This window comes from Notothenia coriiceps, unplaced genomic scaffold (assembly GCF_000735185.1).
Source record: "Notothenia coriiceps isolate Sejong01 unplaced genomic scaffold, NC01 NC01_scaffold00009010, whole genome shotgun sequence".
NCBI classification, from domain to species: domain Eukaryota; kingdom Metazoa; phylum Chordata; class Actinopteri; order Perciformes; family Nototheniidae; genus Notothenia; species Notothenia coriiceps.
Window position 1 is genome coordinate 19,009 of NW_011341711.1, and position 25,922 is coordinate 44,930.

The 25,922-nt window shown below is 40.4% G+C and overlaps 3 protein-coding genes across 10 annotated transcripts in view; 1 reads left to right on the forward strand and 2 right to left on the reverse strand.

Annotated features, from left to right (window-relative positions):
* ankrd13a (ankyrin repeat domain 13A) overlaps window positions 1-4,065 on the reverse strand; it is an 8,397-nt gene extending 4,332 nt beyond the window's left edge. Inside the window, exons 1-6 of the mRNA XM_010770640.1 lie at window positions 3,589-4,065; window positions 2,392-2,527; window positions 1,901-2,025; window positions 1,748-1,793; window positions 1,324-1,467; window positions 1,042-1,231 (exon numbers count right to left, since the gene is read on the reverse strand). Coding sequence (XP_010768942.1) covers window positions 1,042-1,231; window positions 1,324-1,467; window positions 1,748-1,793; window positions 1,901-2,025; window positions 2,392-2,527; window positions 3,589-3,690 — 743 coding nt within the window. The 5' untranslated portion in view covers window positions 3,691-4,065. The remainder of the gene's footprint in view (window positions 1-1,041; window positions 1,232-1,323; window positions 1,468-1,747; window positions 1,794-1,900; window positions 2,026-2,391; window positions 2,528-3,588) is intronic.
* A 994-nt stretch (window positions 4,066-5,059) lies between these two features.
* On the forward strand, window positions 5,060-19,623 carry git2a (G protein-coupled receptor kinase interacting ArfGAP 2a). Of its 8 annotated transcripts, XM_010770643.1 has the most exons (21): window positions 5,064-5,452; window positions 8,221-8,354; window positions 8,691-8,803; window positions 8,941-9,046; window positions 9,159-9,245; window positions 10,075-10,205; window positions 10,289-10,383; window positions 10,683-10,728; window positions 11,088-11,093; window positions 11,177-11,228; window positions 11,317-11,389; window positions 11,491-11,588; window positions 11,708-11,819; window positions 11,913-12,055; window positions 12,129-12,278; window positions 13,989-14,231; window positions 15,069-15,158; window positions 16,651-16,733; window positions 16,915-17,100; window positions 17,873-17,936; window positions 18,245-19,623. In XM_010770643.1, exons 1-21 carry the CDS (start codon window positions 5,401-5,403, stop codon window positions 18,455-18,457), a joined length of 2,277 nt encoding a protein of 758 aa, XP_010768945.1. In that variant the 5' UTR covers window positions 5,064-5,400; the 3' UTR covers window positions 18,458-19,623. The 8 variants fall into 8 exon arrangements, with proteins under 8 accessions (XP_010768944.1, XP_010768946.1, XP_010768950.1 ...); XM_010770642.1 differs by lacking the exons at window positions 17,873-17,936; window positions 18,245-19,623 and adding an exon at window positions 17,342-17,826 and having other exon boundaries at window positions 5,060-5,452; window positions 11,180-11,228; XM_010770645.1 differs by lacking the exon at window positions 11,088-11,093.
* A 38-nt stretch (window positions 19,624-19,661) lies between these two features.
* tchp (trichoplein, keratin filament binding) lies at window positions 19,662-25,202 on the reverse strand. Its single transcript, XM_010770641.1, has 12 exons — window positions 25,172-25,202; window positions 23,242-23,455; window positions 23,085-23,141; window positions 22,752-22,820; window positions 22,184-22,357; window positions 21,993-22,105; window positions 21,832-21,898; window positions 21,557-21,729; window positions 21,391-21,472; window positions 21,125-21,310; window positions 20,808-20,951; window positions 19,662-20,401 (listed from the first exon to the last, which is right to left on the reverse strand). The coding sequence occupies exons 2-12, from the start codon at window positions 23,449-23,451 to the stop codon at window positions 20,369-20,371; spliced, it is 1,308 nt and encodes a 435-aa protein (XP_010768943.1). The 5' UTR covers window positions 23,452-23,455; window positions 25,172-25,202; the 3' UTR covers window positions 19,662-20,368.
* Between the last annotated feature and the right edge of the window lie 720 nt (window positions 25,203-25,922).

Consider the following 25,922-nt stretch of genomic DNA (forward strand, 5'->3'; position numbering starts at 1 on the left):
AGCTGTTGTTTCTTGATGAACTTGGAGTTGGAACAACATTTTCAGCAGTGCTAACATTTAGGGTCAGGAACTCATCCCACAGCGGGGTGAGTGCGGTGAAGCAAAAGCAGAATTCATTGTGATTGCTACACAAATCTTAAAGGTGACCTATCATACAAAATGCACTTTTGTACGTCTTTTATACATGAACATGTGTCCCCGGTGTGTCAGGGAACTCACCAAGAGTCAGAAAACACAACCCTCTCTCTTTTCCTCCATACCCAAATCTCTTAAAAAGGGGCTGCAACGGATCTGATACAGACTGATCCAGATGTTAACACTTCTGTGACGTCACAGAAGTGGCGCTACGGCTATTGGGCCAACTCCACCAATCAGGAGGAGACAGCCACGGACATTGCCGTTCGAAAGCGCTGGAGACGCCGTAGTACATATTTCAGGCCACCAGATGGTGCTGTTCTCACTGAATCCGAGCATGAAAGGCAGTGTTAAATTGAGCGAAATGAGGAATGGATCAAATGCATGATCTGTTTGGTATTTTGAAAAATAAAACGTATAAATATACCTTATATATATATAGGTATGGCCCTACAATATATTATTCAAATATAGCATGATAGGTCCACTTTAAGTTCAGGGTTCACTAATGCCCAACTTAAACCTCTGTTTAAGCTCAATTGTCAACTTCAAGAAAGGCCTATTATTCGTAACTAACATTATTTTCTCACATTCATAATATATATTTGTTGAAGTTGTTATTTTGTAGGGTTACCTCACTTGTGTAAGTGAAGTCAGACAAGATACAAAAAATTCATGTCAGATAAGATTTGATCAGATAAGTGTGAATGATGCGTATCAGACAGTTAGATGCAAGCTCGATACTGGAAAGTCAAATGGTAACACTGCTTGCACAGTAACAACACACATGACATGGTAACTCTTATGAAAAACTGTCAGTGTGGAGTTTGTTCTTGGCTGATCAAAGGAAGTATGATCTATGCATGTTATGAGAAAAAGGACAACAGAAAAAGATGTGACTCTTGCCTCTCAAAAGCCATTTCCTTGGTGTCCAAGTAGGTGTTGACAATAGGAGTGGTCAGCCTTTTGGCAACTTCCTGTTCAGCTGGCTGCATTGACTCTAGTGTGACTTCCTCGATTTCTTGAGATATGTTGAAGCGTTCAGTGTCCACAACCTCATCGTCATGGTTCACCTCCATCAGCTCTGCATATGAATCTGTAAAGATACATTCAGGGATAAGTGATATCACTGAAATAGCACAAATCATAAGAACTCTTCTCTTAGTGCAGGCGATTTAAAGCACAAACCATCTCCTCTGAAGATGTAGCTCCTGCGCCCTCTGATCCAAGTCATGTTTTCAAAGCCCAGAAGAGTGGCATCCACTCTCAGGCTGGCGCCACTTTTCCAAATGCGACAAACATCACTTGGACAAACCCGGGACAGAAGAGGGACTGTGAAGCAACAGCAAATGAATGTCTCACACATGAAAAACGTTATCAATCATTAATAAACCAAAACAAATGCTACCATGACAAATGCGCAGATATGTGGTATTTCCTGTATGACCTGATATCACCTCTGCACAGGCAAAGATTATGTAGAGATACTTTCCTCTCTTGAATAGTTGATTGATGATAACTAGCATGTACTGCAGGAAAATACTACTCTGTACACACAGTATACACTTTACTTTAATGATATATAGCCACACATAGACATAAAATAACTTACTCCAACTGTTGAACTCCCACTTCATTTCCATATAGAAGTCTGGAGACTGTAGATGAAAATAAAGACAGTGAAATTAATGAATGCAGTAGGAAATGTTTCCAGGAACACTTATGAGAGAAAGCTGACAAGAGAACTGTAAAAATGAAGTAAGACCTCTCTGATCTTTGCCAGCAGCTCAGGCACTCCTCCCAGAGCAGTGGAGGCTTTGAGGTAGTCTCTGCGTTGCAGCACTAACTGAACCATCTCTGGGTCTCCGGTGCTGACTGCCTCCTGCAGAGCTACACAGAGAGACAGACAATTATAAACAAACCACTAAACCTTTTAAGATAACAGCATCTGTTCCCTGGGAGCAACACACACCCATTAGAAAACCTCAGCCACAATTACAGTAAAAGCAAGGGAAAGTGAAACTGTTTCAATGCAGTTAGAGGAGTGGATATGGATTTGTACAAGAAACCCCATTAACAGCAGATGCTTTGTAGGTTAATGTGATGAGGGCTTGAAGTGATCAAACAAGCCGTAAATCCCCTAAAAAGCATTTCTGCAAGACAAGTGAACGAAACATGCATGGCCTCACATCACGCTTTCATGCTACACTCTTACTGTATAATCTATTATGCAGCCAGTTCAGTTGTGGGACTAACCTGTCCAATTCATGCTGTTTTCTTTAGTCACTTCAGCACCATGTCTCAGAAGGACTCTCACTGACTCCAGGTGCCCCAGCGACACAGCCAGGTGGAGAGGGGTCCGACCTCTGGGATCCACAGCCTCAGTGTCATTCTGAGAAAAATCAAAAAGAGACCAACATATTAGCTTGTTCTATATCCATATTTGTGTAATGAACTCTAAACCTGGTTCGACAATCCAGCAGCATTAACACATGCTGATAAGACTGCATATTGAGTCATGAGCTAAATGTGTTATTGATTAGCATTGTTGGGTATTAAAAGTTATACGGATTGGATCACAATAATGATATTCCACCAATATACAATACTATACCGAGAGGAGAGGAGAGATAATTTTTATTAAAATATTAATACCTAGGGGTAACTTTATATATTAGATGTTTGACAAGAATGAAGCTGAGAAGGTGGCAATACATAATACACAACAACAAAGCTATATGTTATCATATCTAACGTTAACACAAAATATTAATTATGTAAGAAACTGAGTACATTAAAATATAACAAAATAGGACAAATACTATATTCAAAGTTGAGAACTGTGCAGATTTAAATAGAGATAGTGTGGAGCAGAAATGTGCAATATGTTCAAAGGGTTGTTCGGGATTTACACTTTAATACTGTACATTTTAAAGTATTAAAAAAGAACAATATACAACCCGGGAAACAGGCTTTTTAATGCGTAAGATAAGACAAGATGGACTTTATTAATACCCAATAGCCATAGGGAAATTCTGGTGTCATAGCAACAACAGAACAAGCCAGGAACACAGATAATACACATAGGATAATACGAATAAAAAAATAAAACAAGAATAAACATGTAATAATAGTATGAATATAAATAACAGACATGACATTAGTTAAAATCTAAACAGGTCTGGTACATACAGATAGGTTAAATGTATATACATCTAAATGTGTGTAGTGGAATATATATATATATTTGAAAGTAAACTTTGTTGATCTGTAAATAGAAATGTCATCATAGACATTTCAAGCGCTATCTGTGTGGCACATTAGAGCATCTGTCAACACGACTGGCCTACTTTGACTGAAAGGCTACGGATGTGTTAACAGCTAACTCCTGGCCTTTTCTAGCTAGCATGCATTTGTGTTAAGCTTTTAAACATACTCCGTGTTTTAACCAACCTGTGGTAAAGTAATGTGTTCCTCCAGTGTCCTGTAGTCATTCTCCCACACGGCTGAGTGCAGGGGGAACCTCTCTCGGATCTCTTCGTTAGCCGTGGACATCTTTCTCTTTATGGAGCCGCTCAGTGAAACGCTAGCCCGCTTCTAACAATCACAGCCATGGGAAAACCGCGATAGCTACACGCTAGTCATGCCAACAAGTACAATTAATATGATCCATGCCCTCAATATTTGACGTCGAAATATCTAAACCGGTGTCCAACTTTTCACCAAGCCTTCCCCTAAAATAAAACTTTTGAACAAGGAAGTGCCAGGAGCTGTTCCCAATAATGACAGGGGTGTCCTACAAAGAAATAGACTCACAAGCTAAACAATACAATCCAATTAAGACCGCAGTCCTTACCCTTAACAATGGAAATTAATGCATATGTAATAGCAATTATTTCTTTGGTAAACAAACGAGAGAAACAAGGTTTGTAAATAAAACCATCGCCTTTAGGATAAAAAGAAAAATAGTCAGGCCCACTCGGACGAAACCATTAAGGGTCTCTGAATGGGGGATACAATAGGACTAACTAAACGTAATAATCCTATAAACGTCCCGTGTCAAACTTTTAAGCCTTTAAGATGCTACATTTTTGAATTTCAAAGCATTTATACTTGAGAGAATTAACCAAATAAACATAGATAAAGCTATTCCCAGACAATAGCTTGAATGAGCTCACCTATTATTTAGAAATGAGATCGGCGCTTATACGTGTCGGGGAGGTTGAAACACTTCACCGCCAGCGTACCACGGTGTGATGGATGTGCATATCGACCCTTTGAGGTTTTACACTATATTAACCACAGGTTATTCATAAAACCTGATGCAGTTGCTCTATTAACGTATGCATATTAAGTAGTTACTAACTTTTCTGCGGATACATATTTTTTTAACACAACCACACAATTGTGATCCATCCTGGCTGAACTCAGTTGTGAAATGCTGTACATGTTTTAGAAATAAAGTTATTATTAAGTAAAAATAAATATGGTGATATATTATGCGAATTGTGCTCCAAAAGATGACCTCCATTAAATATATATATCCAATAGGAGTCACCCTATTTTATGTTTTTAAAATTACTCTTTTTGTACCGTGTCACGAAGGTGCATAGATCAAACTCACCTACTCTGACTTGTATTTTTGCCCTCAGTTATTTCTATCAGGTTGTGTACCGAGCGGTACCGCCCAAAGGCCACTGCAAATTCATCTAAGCATTATGATTTGTATTTATGTATAATTATTAACGGTATTTCTAAAGAAATCAGGTCCACAATTATGTTATACTTTCCCAGGCAAAATAGTCCAGGAGGCGTTATTTCCGGGAAGACGTTTGTTTCCTGGGAGACCTGACTCTGGGCACACTATCATACAACATTAGCAGCTGCCACTGGGAACGCTAGAGATCTGTAGTCCTTCATCTGTAGTCCTTCATTTGTAGTCCTGCTGTCTACCAGAGACCGACTGAAGAGTAAACTACCAAACGGGGACAGGCGAGTTCGCTAATCAGGCGCTAAGTCAGCCTACTTTGCAAACAAGTAACATTGTACCTTATTCTCGATAGGTAACGTTATAATGGTTGTAACTCAGACGCTGGACAAAGCGAAACGGTTAGCAACAGTTAAATGAAGTAGCAGGTCGTTGTTTGGGGTTGTTTTTAATTAGCTAGCTAACACGGAAGGCATCCCCCCAAGAGTGATCAATGGTTAGCCAAACGCATCGGAGATAATACTCTGTTTCAAAGGAGGTTTGTTGCTGAGCAAAGGATGTCTAAACGCATACGAAACACTGAGCTCTGCGCTGATTGCAGTGTTCCAGGTAAGACAATTCACCCCATCCCTGAAGCTTTACCCGTTATTTATTAATTACCAAGTAACCTTAAGCCAGAGCCTTGCACTGCACTTTACATCAGATTATAACTACTTTCCAACATATGCAGTGTTTTGAGGGGACAAGTTCTTAGTACTGTTGACAGGTCCCTGGCTGGGGATGCAATTAGACCTGAAGCAGCTGTCTGTTTTAACTGTTTCCATCCGGTGTTACTTGCTTTCAATAATCAGGCTGACATTTTTGATGCATGTCAATGTAATTGCACAGTTGTTTCGTCAAAGGAAAATTATTAAATAATGTCTGTGGCATGCAAAAGTCTCCATTTAATTGGAAATGTAATCATCCATTATAACATCTGATCCTACATAAGCAGGAAACTGCTCTGTATCTATCACTAGGATGATTGAAATAATTGAAAGTCAATGGGTACAGTGCTCTCCTTTCAGGGTGAGTTTTTCTTAAAAAAAAAAATGTGTGAAAAGATATGGCCCCCCCTAAAAGCCCCTCCCAAAAAAAAGAAATTCCTTATTCCACCTCCAAAATGTTAGTCACATTGAAACAATCACTGCACTCTGGTATCTGTAGTTATTGTCAGGGGATTCATTATTTAAGATGAAGAGAGCTTAACCTGTGTTTGTGACATTATGGCAATAGTATTAGCCATTGGAGACATTTGAATCAAGCCCTTACAGTCAAACATACTGTTTGTAAGCTGAACAAGTTATAGTTGCATTGTGTGTGAGGAACCTTCAAGAGTCCCAGTTATAATGAAATGACGTGATGTTTTCGGCAGGCACAGGAAGCAAAACAGGATGCTGAGTGAATTGACTGCGTGCTTTCGATGCAGACAATTTTTTTCTATTGTCTAACCACAATACATTGCAATTAGGATTTACAATAACAGTAGGCTGAGAATTAGTTTTAGAACTTTTATGTTGGGTACTTTAATATTTCACAAGAAAAACAACAAATGTGCTTAAAATGTAGCAATACTCAAGTTTCAGTACCTTGTCCATCATCATGTCACTCAGACTAGTTAAACCCAGCAGGTCTTCACAGCAGCTGGCCTGGATTGCCCCTCCATACGGCTGCTACCAGTTGTTGGCTGAGAATATTTTTAGAGTTTCAAGATGTGATATTAAATTTAGCAGCACTTGTTGAGGAAAGGGTAAAAGAGGCATGTCAGCCCCAACTCCCAGGTCTTGGTCTGAGAGTAAGGAGGAGGATAGTCTGAACACTGGGGACCAGGTGCCAGTTTCTGACCAAAACCCCTGCAGCTGTTCCTCCTACACCTCAGCTGCTGCTGCTCACACACTCACATACTTCACTGTCTTGTCCCAGTGCCAGCCACTCAATCTGCTTAACAGGCTGTCTGAGTATCGTATGAATTTACAGTATTTTTGGTCTTCAGATGTTCGCTGTCAGAGGAGTATCTGTATAAATTGCAGACGGCACAACTATGTGGCATTTGTGAAGTGTAATAAATAGGTCAAGGTTAACTAAACATATTTATTTCAGTCGCACAGTATACTGTATCTTGTATATACTATGTTTATATTTCTCTAACTATGCATTTACAGAATTTACAGCACCAAAAGTATTGATAGCATTTGTGTGTTTTTGTTTTGAAGGAGGAAGCTGCTCTCTTACTTAACATTTAGGTCGAGGTGCTTCAACCTACAACTGCTAGTCACTTCCTCGTTACACAATGCATGGCTTCACCTAAGGCTGGGGTTAAACAGGCTTTAAATGTCTCTTGTAGCCAGCTGGGGGTTGCACTCTTATTCTTGTAGTTATTAGAATGTGTTTGTGTCTGTATGTTAAAACCTTCTCAAGTCAAAGTGTTACCATGTTCTAACCCGTGTTTGACTGTCTGTAGTATTGGTGCCCTATGTAGTGTTAACTGTTCTTCTTATATATTAGTAGAAATTAGGGAAGTCAAAACCAGAGCAACTATTGACTCTCAGGAATGATTGCATTTGCTTTCTTGCCTCTGACACTCAGCACCAGGCCAATTCAATCAAAATGAATTCAAAACCAAAAAACATAATAAAAAAAAATATATAAATACAAATAATATTCTAAAACAATATGAAATTTCAATATTAAAGACCTACCTAAGGTCTTAAAGAGCCGGTCCCAGTAGATTACGGCACATGTTGCTGATGAAGAAGTAAAATATAATAATAATAATAATAATAATAATAATAATAATAATATTATAATATAATAATGTAAAATAAAATTTGAGACTATTTTCATCCATAAAATAAAACAGTTTTGTTGACATCCTGACTATTTCAAGGAACTTTACCCAAAAGTATCTATTGATAGTACACAAGTGTGGGTCGCACAATAAGTTGTCTCAGGCTTTGGCTACACGGACAATACTTGTTAGAAGGATCTTTTACGTTTTGGATTTGGTCTTTTGTTCCTGGCTTTATCCTTTATGCATGTGTCTCTCATTGTTTTGACACTATGAGTTTCTCTGAGTGCAGTCAGTGAGGAACAGAAAAGGAGAAGTGCTACAACCTAGCATGTCGGTTATTTGAATAACGGTACTGAATGTGAAGAGAGGACATTTCCTACGATACATTTATAACTCATCTAAGACTACCTACAATTAAAGCTAGAGCAGATCAAACCTGTTAGAACTGAAGGATCCCATATTGTACCCTAAAGCCCCTCCTTTAATTAGCAAAGAATCAATTAGATTGCAGAAGGTGTGATTTTCCCTCTTGTCTCTTCCCTCTCAGAGCCTCGCTGGGCCTCGGTGAACAGAGGGGTGTTCATTTGTGACGAGTGCTGCAGCGTTCATCGGAGTCTCGGAAGACACAGCTCGCAAGTCCGCCACCTGACACACACACCATGGCCTTCTACACAGCTACAGGTCATTATTTAATTCATTAGAAATAGATATTAATATTCACCTGTGCGAACCTACATATCTTTAGGACTTTCACAGCGTGCTCATGAGTGCTTTGAGGCCGATTCCCTTCTCCTACCATGCCTTGAGATCCTGTTATCCTTTGACTGTGGTTTGAAATTCATCAGACCTCTATCTTTGCTCACAATCTGTTGTACATCAGATCCCACTGGGGTTTATTGATTGTGTCCAAATATAGAAAGGGTTTGTTCGGGAAGTGAACTGTTAAAGGCCAGTCAGCCTTCTGCAGTATAAATCATTGGGATATATTATACAGGTTCCTTCTACATTTCATCCTAGATGGTTCAGACATTATACGGCAATGGTGCCAATTCAATATGGGAGCACTCTCTTCTGGACCCGGCCTCTTTGATGAGTGGGAAACGCAAGGCCAACCCTCAGGACAAACTGCAGTGAGTTTTTATTGTTGTGAAGATGTTAATTAAATAACCCAAATAAATGATTGTTGAACTTCCATCTTTAGTTTGTTCCACTGACTCACTAACGGCCTCTTTCTTTCTGTTTGAATATGTTTCATGTTGTCCTAAAGCCCAAACAAATCCGAGTTTATAAGAGCCAAATATCAAATGCTGGCATTTGTTCATCGCATGCCTTGCCGGGAGGACGACAGCTCCACAGCCAAGGATTTAAGCAAGGTGAGGAGAAGTGGGTCCCCATGAGTTGAGCAGAAAACTCATATTTGGCACAATGTTTTATAATTATTACGCTTCATTAATTCATATTAATAGTTTTTTTTTTTTTTTTCAGCAACTTCACTCAAGTGTACGCACCGGGAATCTGGAGACTTGTTTGCGGTTGCTATCCCTGGGAGCACAAGCTAATTTCTTTCACCCGGTAAGATTCATCTGCTGCATTTTAAAACCATAAATACACAAGGGCGACACTCTGTGTATCATCAGGGCAGAGTGTGCTCCTGACACATGCCCTGAAGCACTAACTGCCACAGAGGCCCTGTTGAGTAGTTTCTTCATCAAAATGATGAACTGCTACGAAACTGGATTTGTTTCAAGAAATAGAGGCCACACTCTTTACGCCTCTGGCCAGATTTGGCATCACAAAACATGCCAGGTGTGTAGTTGATCAGATTGAAGGTTTTGAGATGGGTGTGGTCTGAGCAAGGGAGCCAAGAGGAGGGAGGGAGAAAGCCGGGATTCAAGATTCAACGGTTTGATTGTCATAAGCACAAAGCTATTGTGTAGAAATGGAAATGCAATTCTTCTGACCTGAGCTCTTCCAACAATGCAACATATATAATAAAATACAAAATAAAAAGTAGTGCAAAAAGTCTAGATACATGTCAATAGAATATGGGATATGTACAAGAACAGAATATGAAATTAAAGAATGTAAATTAGGACAAAATGAAATACGGTTTATTGCGGTGATAACTATTTACATAAATGAGTATATTGCAAGATGACAACAGGAATGTTTATCGGGGCACTTAGCAGAGCTCAGGTGTTTAGCAGTCTTAACGTTAAAACTGTCCCTGAGTCCGGTGGTGTTTATGCGGATGGGGGCTGTTGGCCCCCCGACTTCAGGCCCCTGACCACATTTGTCTTTGCATGTCAGAGTGATCCCAGAAGATGGTCTCTAATTGTAATCTTTGCAATAACGTTTCTATTACATCTAAATCACAATGGTGTTTCCTCCTCTCCTCCAGGAGAAAGGGAACACTCCCTTGCATGTCGCTGCAAAAGCAGGACAAGTATCTCAGACTGAACTGTTAACTGTTTACGGAGCAGACCCCGGAGCCCCCGACAGCAATGGCAAAACTCCCATTGACTATGCAAGGTTAGCTATTTTCAATTATCCTTAATAACTCAAACTCAATTCATTATCAGTGGTATATAATGTTTTTGATGTGCCTTTTGTAGGGAAGCTGGCCACCATGAGCTGGCAGACAGACTGGTGGAGATTCAGTATGAGCTAACTGATCGGCTGGCCTTCTACCTGTGTGGGAGAAAGCCAGGTATGCAGTGAGAGAGAGATTTGATATTGAAATACCTTAAAGATACGGATCAAAGAATATGCGCAGAGGTGTTGGTTGGAGCTAAAGAAAATATTGACTTGGCAAATAAGCCACAACAATGAGTAAGTTAATGTTTAAGCTAGGTAGAGACAGAGATAAGAACAAGTGTTTATCATTTCCCCTGTCAAACCAAGTATGTACTATATTTAAAACACACTTCATCTTGAACGTTTACATTTCCGATAAGTATTGATTATGTTGTTGGCAATCCTACAGAGCACTTTTGTCGTTGCTTTCAGATCATAAAAACAGCCAGCACTTCATTGTTCCACAAATGGCTGACAGGTAAGAAAGCACTCTGTAAGTCAACATGATGCGTGTCAATATGAAGTGATTGATCTCTTAATGAACCTACATCTAAGGGAATGGGCTTAACTTGAATCCAGCCAACAAAGAGAGTAAAGAGAGGCAGCTTTTGAGGGTTGTCTTTTGGCTCTGAGGCCTGTCCTAACACGCTGCTGAGAAAGCTCTCTGTGTTTTAAGGAAATGGAAGCAGCTGGCATACCAACCACTATTACTGCAAATAAATCAAAACGTTTCTCCAAGCAACTGTAATTCATCACAGGCAGAACAATCTTTGTGCTTTTTTCAATTTAATAACACATTTAATCTCCTTTTTTAATTGCCCTCTTTTGATGGATAAGGAACATGTAAGTATTGCTCAGAATGAAAGAGGCATTATGTATACCTATCATTTCACCAGCTTGCTTTGAAAGCTATGCTCTGTGTGTAGCAGTTTAGATTTATCAGAGCTGGCCAAGGCGGCAAAGAAGAAACTGCAGTCTGTAAGTATTTTAGCAACATTTCCCTGAAATGAGCTATATGTTCTTCCCTTACTTAAGTCTTAAGTGTCATTCTCTCATTTTCATGCAGCTGAGTAATCATTTATTTGAAGAGCTGGCCATGGATGTTTACGATGAGGTGGACCGACGAGAGACTGATGCAGGTACGGGAGAATGATCCAGTACAAGATTTGTTGCCTTTCATCCGGAGAATACATTTCTTGGAGTGTAATATGAGCTCATTGTTACCCTTTTTATTTGGTAGTGTGGTTAGCAACACAGAATCACAGCACTCTGGTGACAGAGACGACTGTGGTGCCTTTTCTTCCTGTGAATCCAGAGTATTCATCAACACGAAATCAGGCAAGTTCGATTTCCAGACAGCATCCCTGCACATGTTTACCATTACCCCTTTGCACACTTATACTGTGAAGTAACATCGCATACCTCTGGGCTGATGTGTCTTTGTTTTTCTTATTTAGGGACGACAAAAGCTTGCAAGATTCAATGCACATGAATTTGCAACTCTTGTCATTGACATATTAAGTGATGCTAAGCGCAGGCAACAAGGGAGTTCGATAGCTAGCCCCAAAGGTCAGCATCTTATTGTGACTTTATTCCAACATGTAACTGATACTGAAATGGAGTGCAGATATGACCTTTCCACCTTGCGCCCCTTCATTCCAGATAATGTTGAATTCATCCTGAAGAACGTGGCAGTCAGGCACTGCAGTGACAGCCAGGACAACGACCAGCCTGACTACGACAGTGTGGCGTCGGACGAGGACACAGACCAGGATTCCCCCACCAACAAAGGAGATAGGACCAAGGTATGGTGGCATCACTTTCACAAATCAAACCCTGAAATCCGTTCTGTGCTTAACCCCTCTCTCTCTCCCACAGAGCCTGGACTCTGACCTCTCCGACAGCCCCATCACTGTGCATGAATACATGGAGGTGAAACACGCGCTCTCTGCCTCTGAGGCCAAGATCCAGAACCTCATGAAAGCCAACAACAACCTGAGCGATGAGCTGAGGCTGATGCAGAAAAAGGTATCCCCCGCGCTCCACCAATAAAATCACTAACACCGGGGGCCGCACTGAGGGGGGGCCACAGCGGTCAGCAGAGCTCTTCTCCTGCCCAGTGTGGAGGCCGATATCTGAACAGGAAAGCTGAGTTGCACGATAAGGCTGCTGTGACACCCTGCTGGTCCACCCTCTGTTTTGGCCAGCATGTTCGATTTCATTTCAAAGCTTCGATTCAAACCGGAGATTCTTTTTTTTTTTTTCATTTGTTTTCTGGATTTGAAAAGAACAAAATTCCTACTTTCTCCAGTTAATAACAGAAACATTTTACCAGTAGGTTTCTCTTTTTGGTACAAACCCATTCTGTCTAATGTGACTAACAAGCATGTTTTAGGAAAAAGCATGAAGTAATCAACAGTGTTTTTGAATCCCTTCATAGTGACTTCCCATTGTATGTGTGTGCATTGCTTCATCACATATCCTGTTTTTACTGCATAGAATGTTTTTGGATAATTGACTGCTCTTGTTTTGGGTAAAAGCCTTTTTACTATGTATGGATTTATTGTTTGACATGTTTTTCTAAGTGGTCCCATTTCATAGATATTTAAAAGAATACAGCTGATACAAACCTGGAACTCTGATACTGTTACATCGACTATGTCAACTTTGAGATTCTGCACATTTGTATGCACTGTGCTTCAGTTACCAATCCGTGTCCTGCTAAATCCTGAACATTGTAATTTTTGGCAACAGATGTTCTATGCATGTTACATCTTTTTATTTTGTTAAAAGAAAAACCTGTCATTAAGGTTATAATCCTGTTAAAATGGCTTAATATGGCAGTTTTGAAGGAAAATGCAGATCATTTGTCTCTTAACTTTGACGTACAGCACTGTAGAGTACGGCATTGCTTTTGATGATGTGACCTGGCTTCGTGTTGGCTCGTGGGTGAACAGATTCCCCAAATAAAGATGAGTAAATAAAGAAAAGGATTGGCAGAGGTTGGACACTAAACCATAATACCCCCATTTCAGACCAGTACCCTCAATTTACTTTCTATATAAATACAAGTAGTTGCAATAATTAGCCACTTCCTCTAAAAATCATCATGACATTGTTTTTTTTAATGGCTCTTATCTTCCTATATTCCTCACTTAATCTGTGTGTACTTTGACTCATACTGCACCTCTGTTGCTAACCTACAAAACAATCTGTTGCTTGCTTGTTACTTGCTTTGCCTTTTTTTTCTTGCTTTTTTTTGTTGACAACATGTATGTTATTCCTATGATCTTCAGGAGGTAACAGTAAATCTTGAAATTATATTTATGGGAAAAGTTTCATGTTTCTAACCTGAAAACTTTTTCCGCATGTCATTATCATTGAATCAGCTCAGTCATATATATAATAATAATAATATTATATTTTATTTATATAGCGCTTTTCCTGGTGCTCAAAACGCTTAAATATTGCTGACATGTCAAAAAAGAGCATATGAGAGTGATAATCAAATATTTACTGTTAACTGTCTATCATTGGAACAACAAGAACAAATGAAGAACTTTGCACAATGAAATGCCAGTAAGCGTGCTGACAGTAGCAGTCTGTCGAATCACAATATCACATTTTAGGGAAACATTGGAGTAAACTCTGAAATGTAATGCTGAGTGGATCAGAACAGGAAACACAGCTTGCTTTGCCGACAGCACCTCTTAGTTTATTGCTAAACGTCTCTTCCAGCTGCAATCTCTGCAAAGCGAGAACATCTCTCTCAGGCGGCACGGCCCAGCCAATATCTATCAGACCCCCAGCGCCTCCCCAAGCCCCTCCAGCCCCTCGGCCCTGAAGCGCCGACAGTCTGCGCGGGTCAGCCGCCCCATGTCTATGTATGAGACCGGCTCAGGCCTGAAGCCCTATCTCCCTAAAGGAGAGAGCCACTACCCAGAGGAGTGTGTCCCCACCCTGCAACCCTTCCCACCTCATGTAAGTAAGACCCTGCTCTCCTTTGCCATTTCCTCTCCTGCCCTGTTTCCACTACTTTCCCCTCATGTTTCCACCCCTGTCTGAAAAACCTTTATCTCTACCTTCTTTTATTTTCTTATGGCTTTCCTTAATCATTTGCCACTTTTGCAGCATGAAAGAGTCATCAAAACCACAATGACATGTATTTAGACACAGCCAGTCTCGTCTTGTCCAGATCCATTTTCAAAACCACTATCTGCAAAAAAAAGCTATTGTTCTCTGGAGTGCTGCTTGTTTGTCAGACAAGCGTAGCTGTTACCGAAAGAAGACGCTGTTATTATGATATCATTTCAAGGTTTGTACTGTGTTTATGTTGACGAAGCATTAAAACTACCATACAAATACTCTGTGTTTTTGTAATGCATGATCATTTCATAAACTCACTTTGTCTTCTCATCTGTTTTGATTCTCTCTTTTTGTTTCAGTCATTTGCATTTACATTTGAGCATGTGAATCGTAGTTTTCTGCAAATGTTCTCTTGATGGATGAATTCCTTTTTGCTCTTTTAGTCTTATATTTTTCCAGCACAAATTCATAAATAAATGTAGGAGCATAATCCAAACAACAAAGCTCCTTTAAAACTGTCTACGTAGCATTTTCTTAATCTCACCCCTCACGTTTTCTCTTCCTGATTTTAAGGGTTAAATTCATTACACCATCAATTCCATTTTCAGTATACAGTATCCGACCGAGACCGAGACTTGAAGAGGCTTCTGGGACATGATCTGGTCTTATTTGTTTCTTTTTTTAATTCAAGACATTTGTGTCCTTAAAATGTGATTTGAACCCTGTCTTTAGACGGAAAGGGGCGCTTTTGTGACCACCTCTTCATCCCTCCCCTCATTTCCATCCACCCTGTCTTGGTCGAAGGACGAGAGTGCTCAAAAGGTTAAGTACATCCACACTCGGTCCACATCTCGTGGGACGCAGCCAATCCACTTGGAGCCATTCTTGTCTCCCCCCCCCCTCGCCTCCCTCTGTCCTCCATATGCTGCTCCATCTCTGCTGCATGAGCCTCCACCAGCTGCCCCCACCTTCACATATCCTCAGCATCATCCTCACAGCTATAGACAATTTGAATTGTGTGGTTTTGTGCAGGCGAAACCTCTGAGCGCTGAACGAGGAGCAAAAAGTCGCAATTGTGATGCAAACACCTGCTCATTTAATGCTTCCTGTCTTTGCTCCAGAAACCTGTTTAGCAGACGATGTTGAAAACAATTGTTTGTGCAAAGTCTGTTTTTACTGATTGTCATTTTTTTTTTTTTTAAACAACCACCAGTCTATAAAACGAAAGGGGAACAAATTGATTAAAGCTGATATTTTAAATGTATATTTTATACTTCAGTTGGTCCGAAAAAAGAGAAGTCCTTTTTTTCACCGTCTCTAACAACTGCCTGGCTCTTTTGCACAGTGAGCTTCCAACAGCATGCTCTCACTTCCTCAAGTAACACAAGCAATGTTGTGTTTCAGGATTAGTTTACAGTCTAAAGAGATAGATTTTCTGTTCAGTCAGAACTCGGATATATCTGGACATGTGAGGGCTAATTGCATTTGCTGAAGCTAGCTTATGTTTCCTGCATTGCATTTTGTACTGCATAAAAATAGAAGATTTAGTTTAGAGTCTATTGGACGTGGATTGAGAATGAACGTGTTGTACAATCGGTGCGGTGTGGATCGATTGTACTGTTTGTCTCTGCTTCCTGTTTATACATTTTAGATTTGAGTTTGATAGTCTTCAAGTATAGTAAAAATATCAGATCACAGTTGTCAGGAAGATAAGGCATTCCTATGTTCTGCAATTCACCTAATAGTTGTGTTGCATTTGATTTAGTTTAAAATATGAACTTATCTGAAACTTGACTTCCTGTTATCAACAATGATGTCTACTTCCCTTTTAGTTACGGGTTCGGTTTCTGTTCTGATTTACATTTCTAGCATAGCACATTTCCCAATGATTACAATTGGCTTTCTGTTCATTATCATCCATGTATTTATCGCTTTTTCAACATTATCACATTTGATGATGATCCTAGTGAGTCGAATGACCGAATTCTATTTGTGCTTGGAAAAGACCAAGGCCGTTATCACTCAGCAGTAGTAATATGTCACAGTGACATGAGTGAACTCTGCATTATCTGTTTCTGTTTGACTGCTTTAAATTAATGATGTGCTCTTGCTTCACAGATCTTTTGGCTTGTTTCAGTCAGACCACCTGCATCGCTTTCACTTCTCTATATTCCAATTTGACACACAACAAACACAGGGATACAGTTATTGATTTCACCACAGCTGTTGTGTTTTCATTATCAACGACATGGGAGTCTTGCAAGGTATTGCAATCCATGAAGCATCTTTTTTTTGTCTCCTCTGTTTCTTCTAGGCCTCGAATTTAGAGAAGCAAATCAGCATGCCGGAAAGTGACTATGACAACACGTTCAATGACTCTGAGATGGATGATTCGGGGTAAGAGCCCACAATGATGGTTTGTACAAAGGGATGAGTGAGAAAGAATATTATGAGTTTTATACAACAAACAATTTGAAGGGTTTCCAAACGTAATGTGATGAGTTGTTTTGTCTTTAGATTCAAATCAACACGCAGGCATTTTGGCTGTAGACATGATCTCTTCTGAACTCCCCTGTAGGTACTGCAGGAGAGGCAGGCTGAGGAGCTGGCTGGGGGAGGGCAGCTCCATCCCTGAGCTGGACGATGTGATGCTGGTGGCAGACCCCACGCTGCCCAGCACTGAGGACGTCATCCGCAAAACAGAGCAGATCACCAAGAATATCCAAGAGCTGCTGAGAGCTGCTCAGGAAAACAAACACGACAGGTCAGAATCTGAAGAGAAAATCCATTTATCACTTTAGGATTTCTTTTTTAGCTCTCATTATCTTGCTTCATTTGAGTTCCTCTTCGTAATTGTTTCTGTTATTTTTAGTTGCGTTTATGTCCTATCATTTCCCTTTTTTGTTTGTTATCTTCACTGTTCCCCTTCGTTCCACTTCCACTCTGCCCCGCTGTTATGATGTTGCTTTGGTGTCGTGGTGCCCCGCCCCTCACCCTGAGAGCAGACCCTCTGAGCGGGAAGGTGTGCGTCGGCTCAGGCACAGCCTGGGATGTTTCAGCACTCTGGTGCCCTGGGCCGAGAAGGCCCCGCCCCCCCTTCAGCCGCTCAGCCTGCGGTCCCCTGACCCCTCATCCTGGTACTCTGGCCTCTGTCCCTGCCTCCCAGGCACACTTTCATTTTCCTCTCCCGCACACTGTTTCTGCCTCACCCTTTACCTTCGGCCTCACCTGCTAACAAACTGTCTCCTTTTCTTTGTTTTGCTGATTTTGAATTTGCTTTATGTTATTTAGGAGAAATATGCATTGTTTGGCTGTTGTTTGGTTCATGTGTCAAGCAACATTTATTTGGAATACAACTGCCTTTACTTACAATGCTAAAAAAAAAGTCTGCAATTAATGGAAAGATGGTTGAATAGCATGATCTGAAAATGTTAACCTAATGTTAGATATCATAATGCACGGTGTGGTGTGAATTGTATATTGTGGCTTATGACATCAATATGTTGAACTCAACCACAACTCTATTCTCTTCACAGCTTCATACCCTGTTCAGAAAGAATACATGTGGCTGTGAAAGAAATGGCTGCCCTCTTCCCAAAGGTATGAAGATTGTTGTTCCTCTTATATGTTATTGTATCATAAGGCACAAATACCAGAGATTCAAGGTCCAACTACAGCACAGCATTTTAAGTTGTGCCAATTCCTGATGTATTATTTCACTTGATTCTTTACTGAAAAAAAAATCTAGTCCTATAGTTTATATTCCTGTGTATTAATTATATATAGTCTTAACATTTGGTTAAAAAAAGACAGTTTGCAAAGTTTATTTCACTACCTCTCTTTGCACAAATCTGCTTTTCAACAATCTCAGTCCATCAGTATGAATCTATGTAATCCTTCCTCTGCAGAAGCCGCGCTCGGAGACAGTCCGAGGCTCTCTGCGCTTGTTGACCTCCAGTGCGTTCCGGCTTCAGGGCGAATGCAGGAAGGCGCTGCCGTCGGAGGGCTGCGCGGCGCCGGACATGCAGCTGGTCACCCAGCAGGTCATCCAATGTGCTTATGACATTGCCAAGGCCGCCAAGCAGCTTGTGACCATCACCACAAAAGAGAATACCAACTAGCAGCATTTACAGCGCTGCAAGCATCTCAGTTTCCTCTTTTTTTTTGTATGATTCTTTTGGTTTTTTGTATTTGTGGTATATGCATGCATTGTTTTTTAATTTATGAATAAATATTTAAAGCAAACTATGAACAAAATCTGAGTGTAAAAGGGAGAACAACTTTATTTAGGCATCCTCGGCTGTTATAATAGCACAATTTATCTTGAGGTGAAACAACAACTTCCACAAATCATGTTAAATCAAGCAGCAGCTAGCAGGTCTGGGACTGTTATGGTTTAAAGATTACAATTTGAGTAAACTCGCCCATACTTACAAATAACCTTAAATCAGCTTTTTGATTGAGAGAACAAATGAAGCACAGCATAGTAGATCCGGATTTTGACATTGGTTCATGTTAACAGCCCAGAGCAAGACATGATGCTGAAAGCCTTAAATGAGTCTAATGAATCAATAAATAAATGAATCTGCTGTCGCTGAATGCTATTGCTAACACCCTGTAGCTAAAGGAGCGTCAGTCACTAACTGCAATGCAAGCATCATCATACTGTCTAATCTCCTAAAACAAACTGACCATTACACGTTGGAAACTTCATTAATGCACACGTTGGGGCTCTGCAATGCTCTTGTTTGTTGCAATGAAAACGCTTTTTATGTTGTTTGTGCCCTTTCCAAGAAAAATCCAGTCTGCAGTGTACTTACATTTATCCGTGCCCATTTGTCTAATCAGTAAATGCAGAAAAAGCGTTTGTTCAGGGGCTAAGCTGTATGCTTCACCAGCACGCTGATGTTGATGTATTTTCAAACTATCCGGGGTGTCTTCACGCTGCACTGTATTGTGCGATCTTGTGTGCCATTGCAGTGTTGGTGATGTCACAATACATTTAGAGCTAATACTGTATGTATGTCCATGTGTTTGGTGCTGTTACCATGCTGCTTGTTTTGTATTTAATGTGCGTCACATGGGATAGAAGTCTAGACGTCTCCTGTATAATTGTGCAACCTCACATTCATCCTCACAAAGTGTTTCAGAGTTCATCGTGGTTTGGAAATCTGATCAAGTAATGTCCCTCTCTGTACCTGACCAGAGTGCAGGGCATGTGATGCAGCTGTTAAGTTGCACTTGGGAAAAATAATTATTTTCTAAATAAACTTAATTTATAAATATATCATGTGTGTGTGTTTCATGTATGCATTGCCTTCATACAGAGTGCTTAAATTATTTGGTGGCAAAATGTTTATTATAAAAAGTCTACAAGTTCAGGATAGAAAAAATACAGCTCTAAAAGTGCAAAAAATCAATCATTTTTCTACATATGCGAACAACAAGAATTAAATAATTAACATCAAGATGGCACAATATTTGACCTCATAACTGACACAAATGCTTCATTCTATAAATAGGCATTAAAGGATCACATTTTCACAATATGTCTCAAAACAAGAGCTATTGATTTGCTTAACAGTTCATCCTCCCTAGATTTCAATGTACAGGGTGGGATGACAACATTCACAGTCCTTGATCTGAACAAAAAAGGCATGTTAAATTAAATCAAAGATAATTCTAAGCTTCAGGAGTTAGTGACACAAGGAGTAAATCACCACCACTGAATGGAGCGAAAAGAAAAAAGACAATAAGCACAAAAAGAAACAATCCTTACTGATTGGATTAAGTTTGAAATACTTAAATTGAATAAGGACTGGATTGAGTCCCCCGTCCCATCACATCTCCTCATGGCCATTAGGAACAGAAGGAACCATTACAGTGCCCGCTAACTATTTAGATTCACATATAGTCACGGGAGCATTGTTTCAAGACACACTTGAAGAAAGAAAAATGTATCCTTTAAAAGCTCATTTCAGGTACAAATATACATCTCACAATATTTGTTTGACTTCAGTCTTGTCGGTGGCTCATGTCCACGCTGATCGAGGTCTGCTTCGAGTCTGAAAGGCACAAGCATATTTTAATATTGAACAGCATTTTGATTTTAAAACTTGAAATAGGAACATTCAGCGGGACTTTCATCTTTTCTCCTGCCTTCTGGGAGGAGAACCAGGAGCTTCAAGTCACGGACAAACAGACTAAAAAACCACCACACTTAATGCAATAACCGTAACCATCTGCACACATACACACACTTTGAAGGCACTGCTAAACTATTTTTATATCAATATTTTTAACTATTTATCCCCCCGTATGATTGCTTATGTTGTCTGTCCTACTGCTGTGTTTTTAATTATTAATTAATTTTAGTTATGTATGTCTAGTTTTTGCACACTGGGACAGGGTTGCACTCTGAATCTCGTTGAATCTGTAATGACAATAAATAAAAAAGGCTTTATCTTTTACCTTTTCCTGGTACCCTTTATCGGCCATCCTCTGTATCTCTAGCCTCAGCTCCTCCTCCTGGATTTGAAGAGCCTCCTTGTCCTCCTCCTCTTCCTCCTCTAATCTGCACCGCTCCTCCCACCGCTGTTGGTGCCGCTGCTCCACCTAGAGTATAAATACAGAAACAACTTAATATCTGTTTTTATGATAGATAAAAAAAACATCCAATCCTGTGTTGTTGGCTGGAATGAGCGGTAATACATATTTATTTATGATTTGTTCTTTATGTTGAAAAAACCGTGCTATGCTATGAGATCCCAAACCACTGTGCAGCCCACCTGAGCATGTATCTCTTCCATCCGGGCCGTCTTATGCCCCTCTTCCTGCTCCTTCTCCTGCTGCCTGGTCTCCTTCTCCAGCTCCAGATCCTGGATCAGCTGTTCTCGTCTCTTTAGGGACTCCTCCTGAGCTTCTCTGTTCTTCTGCAACTTAAGCTCAAGCTGGTGCTGTCTCCCAGCAAGCACCTTTACAAGAAAAAAAAGAAGTTTAGCAGTCATACCATTTGAAAAGCATTAAAATAAGAATTCATTTCAAAACAATTCACCTCTAGCATGAGTCGTTCTCTGGCTTTCCTCTCCTTCTCCCACTGTGCTTCTCGCTTCTCCCACATACGTTGAGCCTCTTCTCTAAGATGGGTGAGATACATAGGTTGGTGTTGGACGAGAAGTCCTTTCCTGCAGAGTCAGAGCTTATTGAATCGTGGTGCTCACCTGCGGAGGATGTCGAACTCGGCCTCCCTCTCCCGCTCCAACTCAAGCTGCTCTTCAATCACGTGTTTCATCCAGGCAGCATCAGCGATGGCCCTTTCCCTCCGCGTGGTCTCTATCCTCGTGTCTTCCTGCTGTCCTTCCAGCAAGGCTGTCAGGATCTTACGGTCGGCCTCCTGGTGGGCACAGGGGGGATTTGAGAAAGGTGTGAAAACCAGGGCAAGTTGGATTATGGAGAACTATATATATTGTATCAAAAGAGGGTGGAGTTGACCAACCAGTTCCTCCTGCACTTGCCGGGCTCTCCTCTTGAGCTGAGCACGATACTGACGGATCAAGAATTGCCTGGTGGAACACACATCCAATGAACCCCATGCCTCACCAGAATACGGCATCATATAACGTGTGATTCGTTATCTGCAGGAAGAGATTCCCTTACCCCATCTCACACTTCTTTCTCTTTTCCTCAACCGTCTTTCTTTCCCCCTCTGCCTTCTCCAGCTGCCATTGTTTGACCAGCAGAGCCTCTTGCTCCTTCTTCAGGCCAGTTGCCTTACAGAAAAAACAAGATTAGCTTTCACATCTGCAATGTTGACCAAGCAGAAACACGTTGTCCAAGTTTCTGAATACCTCCTCTTCCCTCAGCTTCAGTTCTTCCATTTGTTTGCGAAGTTCCTCTGCCCTCTTCCGCTGCTCTGCGTTCCTTTTCTCCTCGGCTTGCTTTATCCTCTCCAGAGCCTCTTTTCTGGTCCTCTCGTACTCATTTTCAAAGCGTTTTTTCTCCTTCTTCTCGGCCACTTCTTCCTAAATGTTTGAAGAGCAGGGTCACTTACAGTAGGTGTTTACACTTTCTTAAGTATAGCATTCTCAGGGGATCAATGTAAGTAGATGTCAGACTTGATACTGTGTTCACAGATGAGCCCAGTTTAATTAAATATTGATTTGTAACATAAATAATTAGTCACGTCAAAGGATAACAGCAGAGTTTCATGCCTTGTGGGTCCGATGTGTCATCACTGACTTAAGGGAGGGGATGCTTACAAGTGGTAAACAGCCATTTTGGTCTAGGTCAAATTCAGTTATAACGAATAAGTGTTTTTGACCTGTAGGTGATTTGGAGATTACTGTATGTCCAACAAGGACTTACAGTTATTTTACAGAGACAGTTATAAAAACATTGTTGTGATGAATGCCTCACCTGTTTCCTCTCAGATATCTGCTCCTGCCATTGGCCGACAACATGATCTTTATGTAATGCTGACTCGACCTGTGGACAGATTAAAGGTAAGGACATACACGAGACAGGGATACTGATTAACTTGACTCTTAGCGGAAGGGATACCAGAACATTTTATTCCCTGGAGTCTACACTGGACTCAGGTTAACAGAAAGTCATGGAATATCTGCATCACAAGGCCTATTAGTTTCCAGATCAAGTGAACATCCTGACGAAAAGAGCTCTTCAGACGCACAGGACGGTCTTAGAGTCCTGAGGCCATTTATCACCTCAGTGAGACTTAAAGTTAGCTACCTCTCGCAACTCTGTGCTGTTTGTCTTCCAGTGCTCCCTTAGCAGCTCTTGTGCGAGCTAGGGATGAAACAGAAAGGAAAGAACAGGATTTATACACTTATGGCAGAGTACTACCATGATCAGCACTGACAAATACCTTTTGATTAAATGCAACTACCTTTTTTCTCCTTTCCTCTCTTGCTGTACGGAGTTCCTCAGCCTTTTGCACCAGCTGACCTGCCGCTGAGCTCCTGTCAGGAACGACACCTCGGAGCTCCGCCTCCAGACGCTCTCGCTCCTCTTGAAGCATGGTCCTCAGTCGGTTCCTGCGCTGCTCCAGGCTGGCCATCTTTTCCTCTTTTAATCTTTGTCTATGGTATGCTGACATACTGACAAAACGGAGGAAGAAAGAAATAAGTTGTTTTTCACTGGCTTCTCTTTCTGTCACTAGAAGAGACACATTTCTTTACACCCTTTATGTTCACACATGTTGTACACACAGACACATTATATATCACAGCACATTTATATAAGGGTACATAGATATAAGGGTAAACACATTTAGTTGTTGAGATGAAAACATGGACTGTGTGTATGTATATTAAAAAACAAAACACTGAAAAAGAGGCATTGACTTCCATACTATTGCTCTCAAATATTGTTAAATGTATTTAGACATTTGTAGATGAAACACATTAGGTATCTCTCATAGAAAAATATAGACAAACTGATTTGTGTTGTGCCAAACTAACAGCTAATGTGTTTCCCAAATAAGTACAAGTTCACTGGGAGCAATAGTTTGTAGAATACTGTCTCTTTTGATATATTGGTATCATAAAAGACACCTATATTTTACAAAGGTTATTTACTTACAGAGCCATCTAAGTGAGGACAGGGAGAGAGAAATGGTGTCAAACAGGTGAAATAGCTTGCAATCCTTTTAATAATGAACAATAACATGGAATCACAGGTGAAGTTCGTACTTGGCTAAATCTACTTAAGGAAAATTAGAATGAAATAACAGTATTTTATTGTTACAAGGAAGAGACCTGAAATCAAGTGGACCTATCATGCTATATTTGAAACATATATTGTAGGGCCATACCTTATATATAAAACATGTCTGTGAAGTTTTTTTTCCAAAATACCAAACAATTTAAGCCATGCCTCATTTCGCTCTATAGAGAGGCGAATCCCGCCCATCTACTTCCGACCCACGGGACCTTATTTCGGAAAAATTATGTATTGAAGTCAATGGAGAGAGAAAGATTATCTTTTGATCCCGTTTGAATTGTGCCATGAATTACACATGATGTTTGTCAATCTTAAAAAATCATTTCCATGTCAAAAAAGTCACAGTTTGTCGTAAAACTGTTGAAATATAAGAATATGAAAAATACGCAACTAGAAAGACTACAAATCCCAGAATCCCGGTCCCGCATGCTGGCTCTTACAGAACCGAGTAACTCTTGTGTATGTACAGCTCTCAACATGCCCAGACTTGTAGTGATTTTCACCTCTTTTAATACTTTTCGCCTCACTCTGAAAGAAAGAGGTGAAATGTGCCAACGTGACGGCCGTCTTGGTGTGTGGTGTGAGACGGGAGATGTAGTTCATTGAGCGGTTTCACAGAAAAAAATGTATTACTTCACAGTTTTACGACACTATTTTTATTTTTTTGACTTGCAAAATTATCTTTTAAATTGACAAACATCCTATGTGTAATTCGTGGCACAATTCAAACGGGATCAAAAGATAATCTTTCTCTCTCCATTGACTTCAATACATGATCCGAAAAAAGGTCCCATGGGCGGAGGTGAGGCTCCAAGGGGCTATTGAGATGATAAGAGTGATGTGAAGTAACTATACTTACTGTACGATATAAACAGTATGACTTGAGAAAGGCAGTACTACATGGGACTTGTACTTTTAAAGTTTGCTACTTTGTACTTCTACCCCTAAAACCAGAGGCATATCTTTATTACTGAAATTTGATTATTGACGCAAAATAATAATCAACTGTTAGAGAGTAATCTAACTCTGTACTTCTATTTTACTCAGTACAGATTGTTTATTAGACCCAGCTGTGGTGCAGGAAGTGACCACCTTGCTGGTAGGAGTCTCTGGAGCTCCAGCCTCCTGCTTCGGGCTGCGGACCCCCTGCTCTCTGTCAGTACCGGGCGTGCAGCTCCCACTGCTGCCGCTGCCGGCCCTCTCCGCTTGCCGGGCCATTCGACCGGCCAGTCTTGGCAACGCCAATAGACCGGATCATAATAACACACACATAGAAGAACTCACTTTAAAAGTATCCTCGCTTACATTAACGTGGTATGTTTGTTTACAGTGGCAACGTCAGCTGTGGTCACATAAAGCTCCAAGTCACTACCAAGCACATATGCGCTATATGACCACAGCTCGATACCCTCCCCCTTCCGGAGCACACTGAATTTCTTCAGATTTGTTTGTTAAAACCAGTCCAGTGGTATTTGTAACAGATCAGATCCTTATCCAAACCATGGATCCGCCTAGTTTCTTGTTACCGCGCCACACTCCTGGTCTCTCACGCTTGGGTGTAGTCAAATGGGTACTGGTGAATTCGCGAAACGCACCTTCGTAAAAAAATATGTGCAATGTTATTTAAAAATAATATTCATACAAGAGTTTATAGTTCTGCTTATTTATTTATTTTCTACTATGATCTAAGAAAAATCACGAAATATTGGTTTAAACGCGTTTTGGTATTGTATTTATTGTTATTAAATACAATATTTTGTGTCTTATTTAAAAATAAAACTTTATATTTTTTTAATGTCAGAATTGTGTGAAAGCAACAGTTTTTTATAGTCAATTGCATATGAT

Coding starts and splice junctions, on each gene's coding strand:
- git2a (XM_010770642.1), top strand. CDS start 5,401: ATGTCTAAACGCATACGAAACACTGAGCTCTGCGCTGATTGCAGTGTT. Junction 10,206..10,288: donor ACTCCCATTGACTATGCAAG/GTTAGCTATTTT, acceptor TGCCTTTTGTAG/GGAAGCTGGCCACCATGAGC. Junction 11,229..11,316: donor CAAAGAAGAAACTGCAGTCT/GTAAGTATTTTA, acceptor ATTTTCATGCAG/CTGAGTAATCATTTATTTGA.
- tchp (XM_010770641.1), bottom strand. CDS start 23,451: ATGTCAGCATACCATAGACAAAGATTAAAAGAGGAAAAGATGGCCAGC. Junction 22,106..22,183: donor TGAAGCTGAGGGAAGAGGAG/GTATTCAGAAAC, acceptor TTTTTCTGTAAG/GCAACTGGCCTGAAGAAGGA. Junction 20,402..20,807: donor ATAAAGGGTACCAGGAAAAG/GTAAAAGATAAA, acceptor TGTGCCTTTCAG/ACTCGAAGCAGACCTCGATC.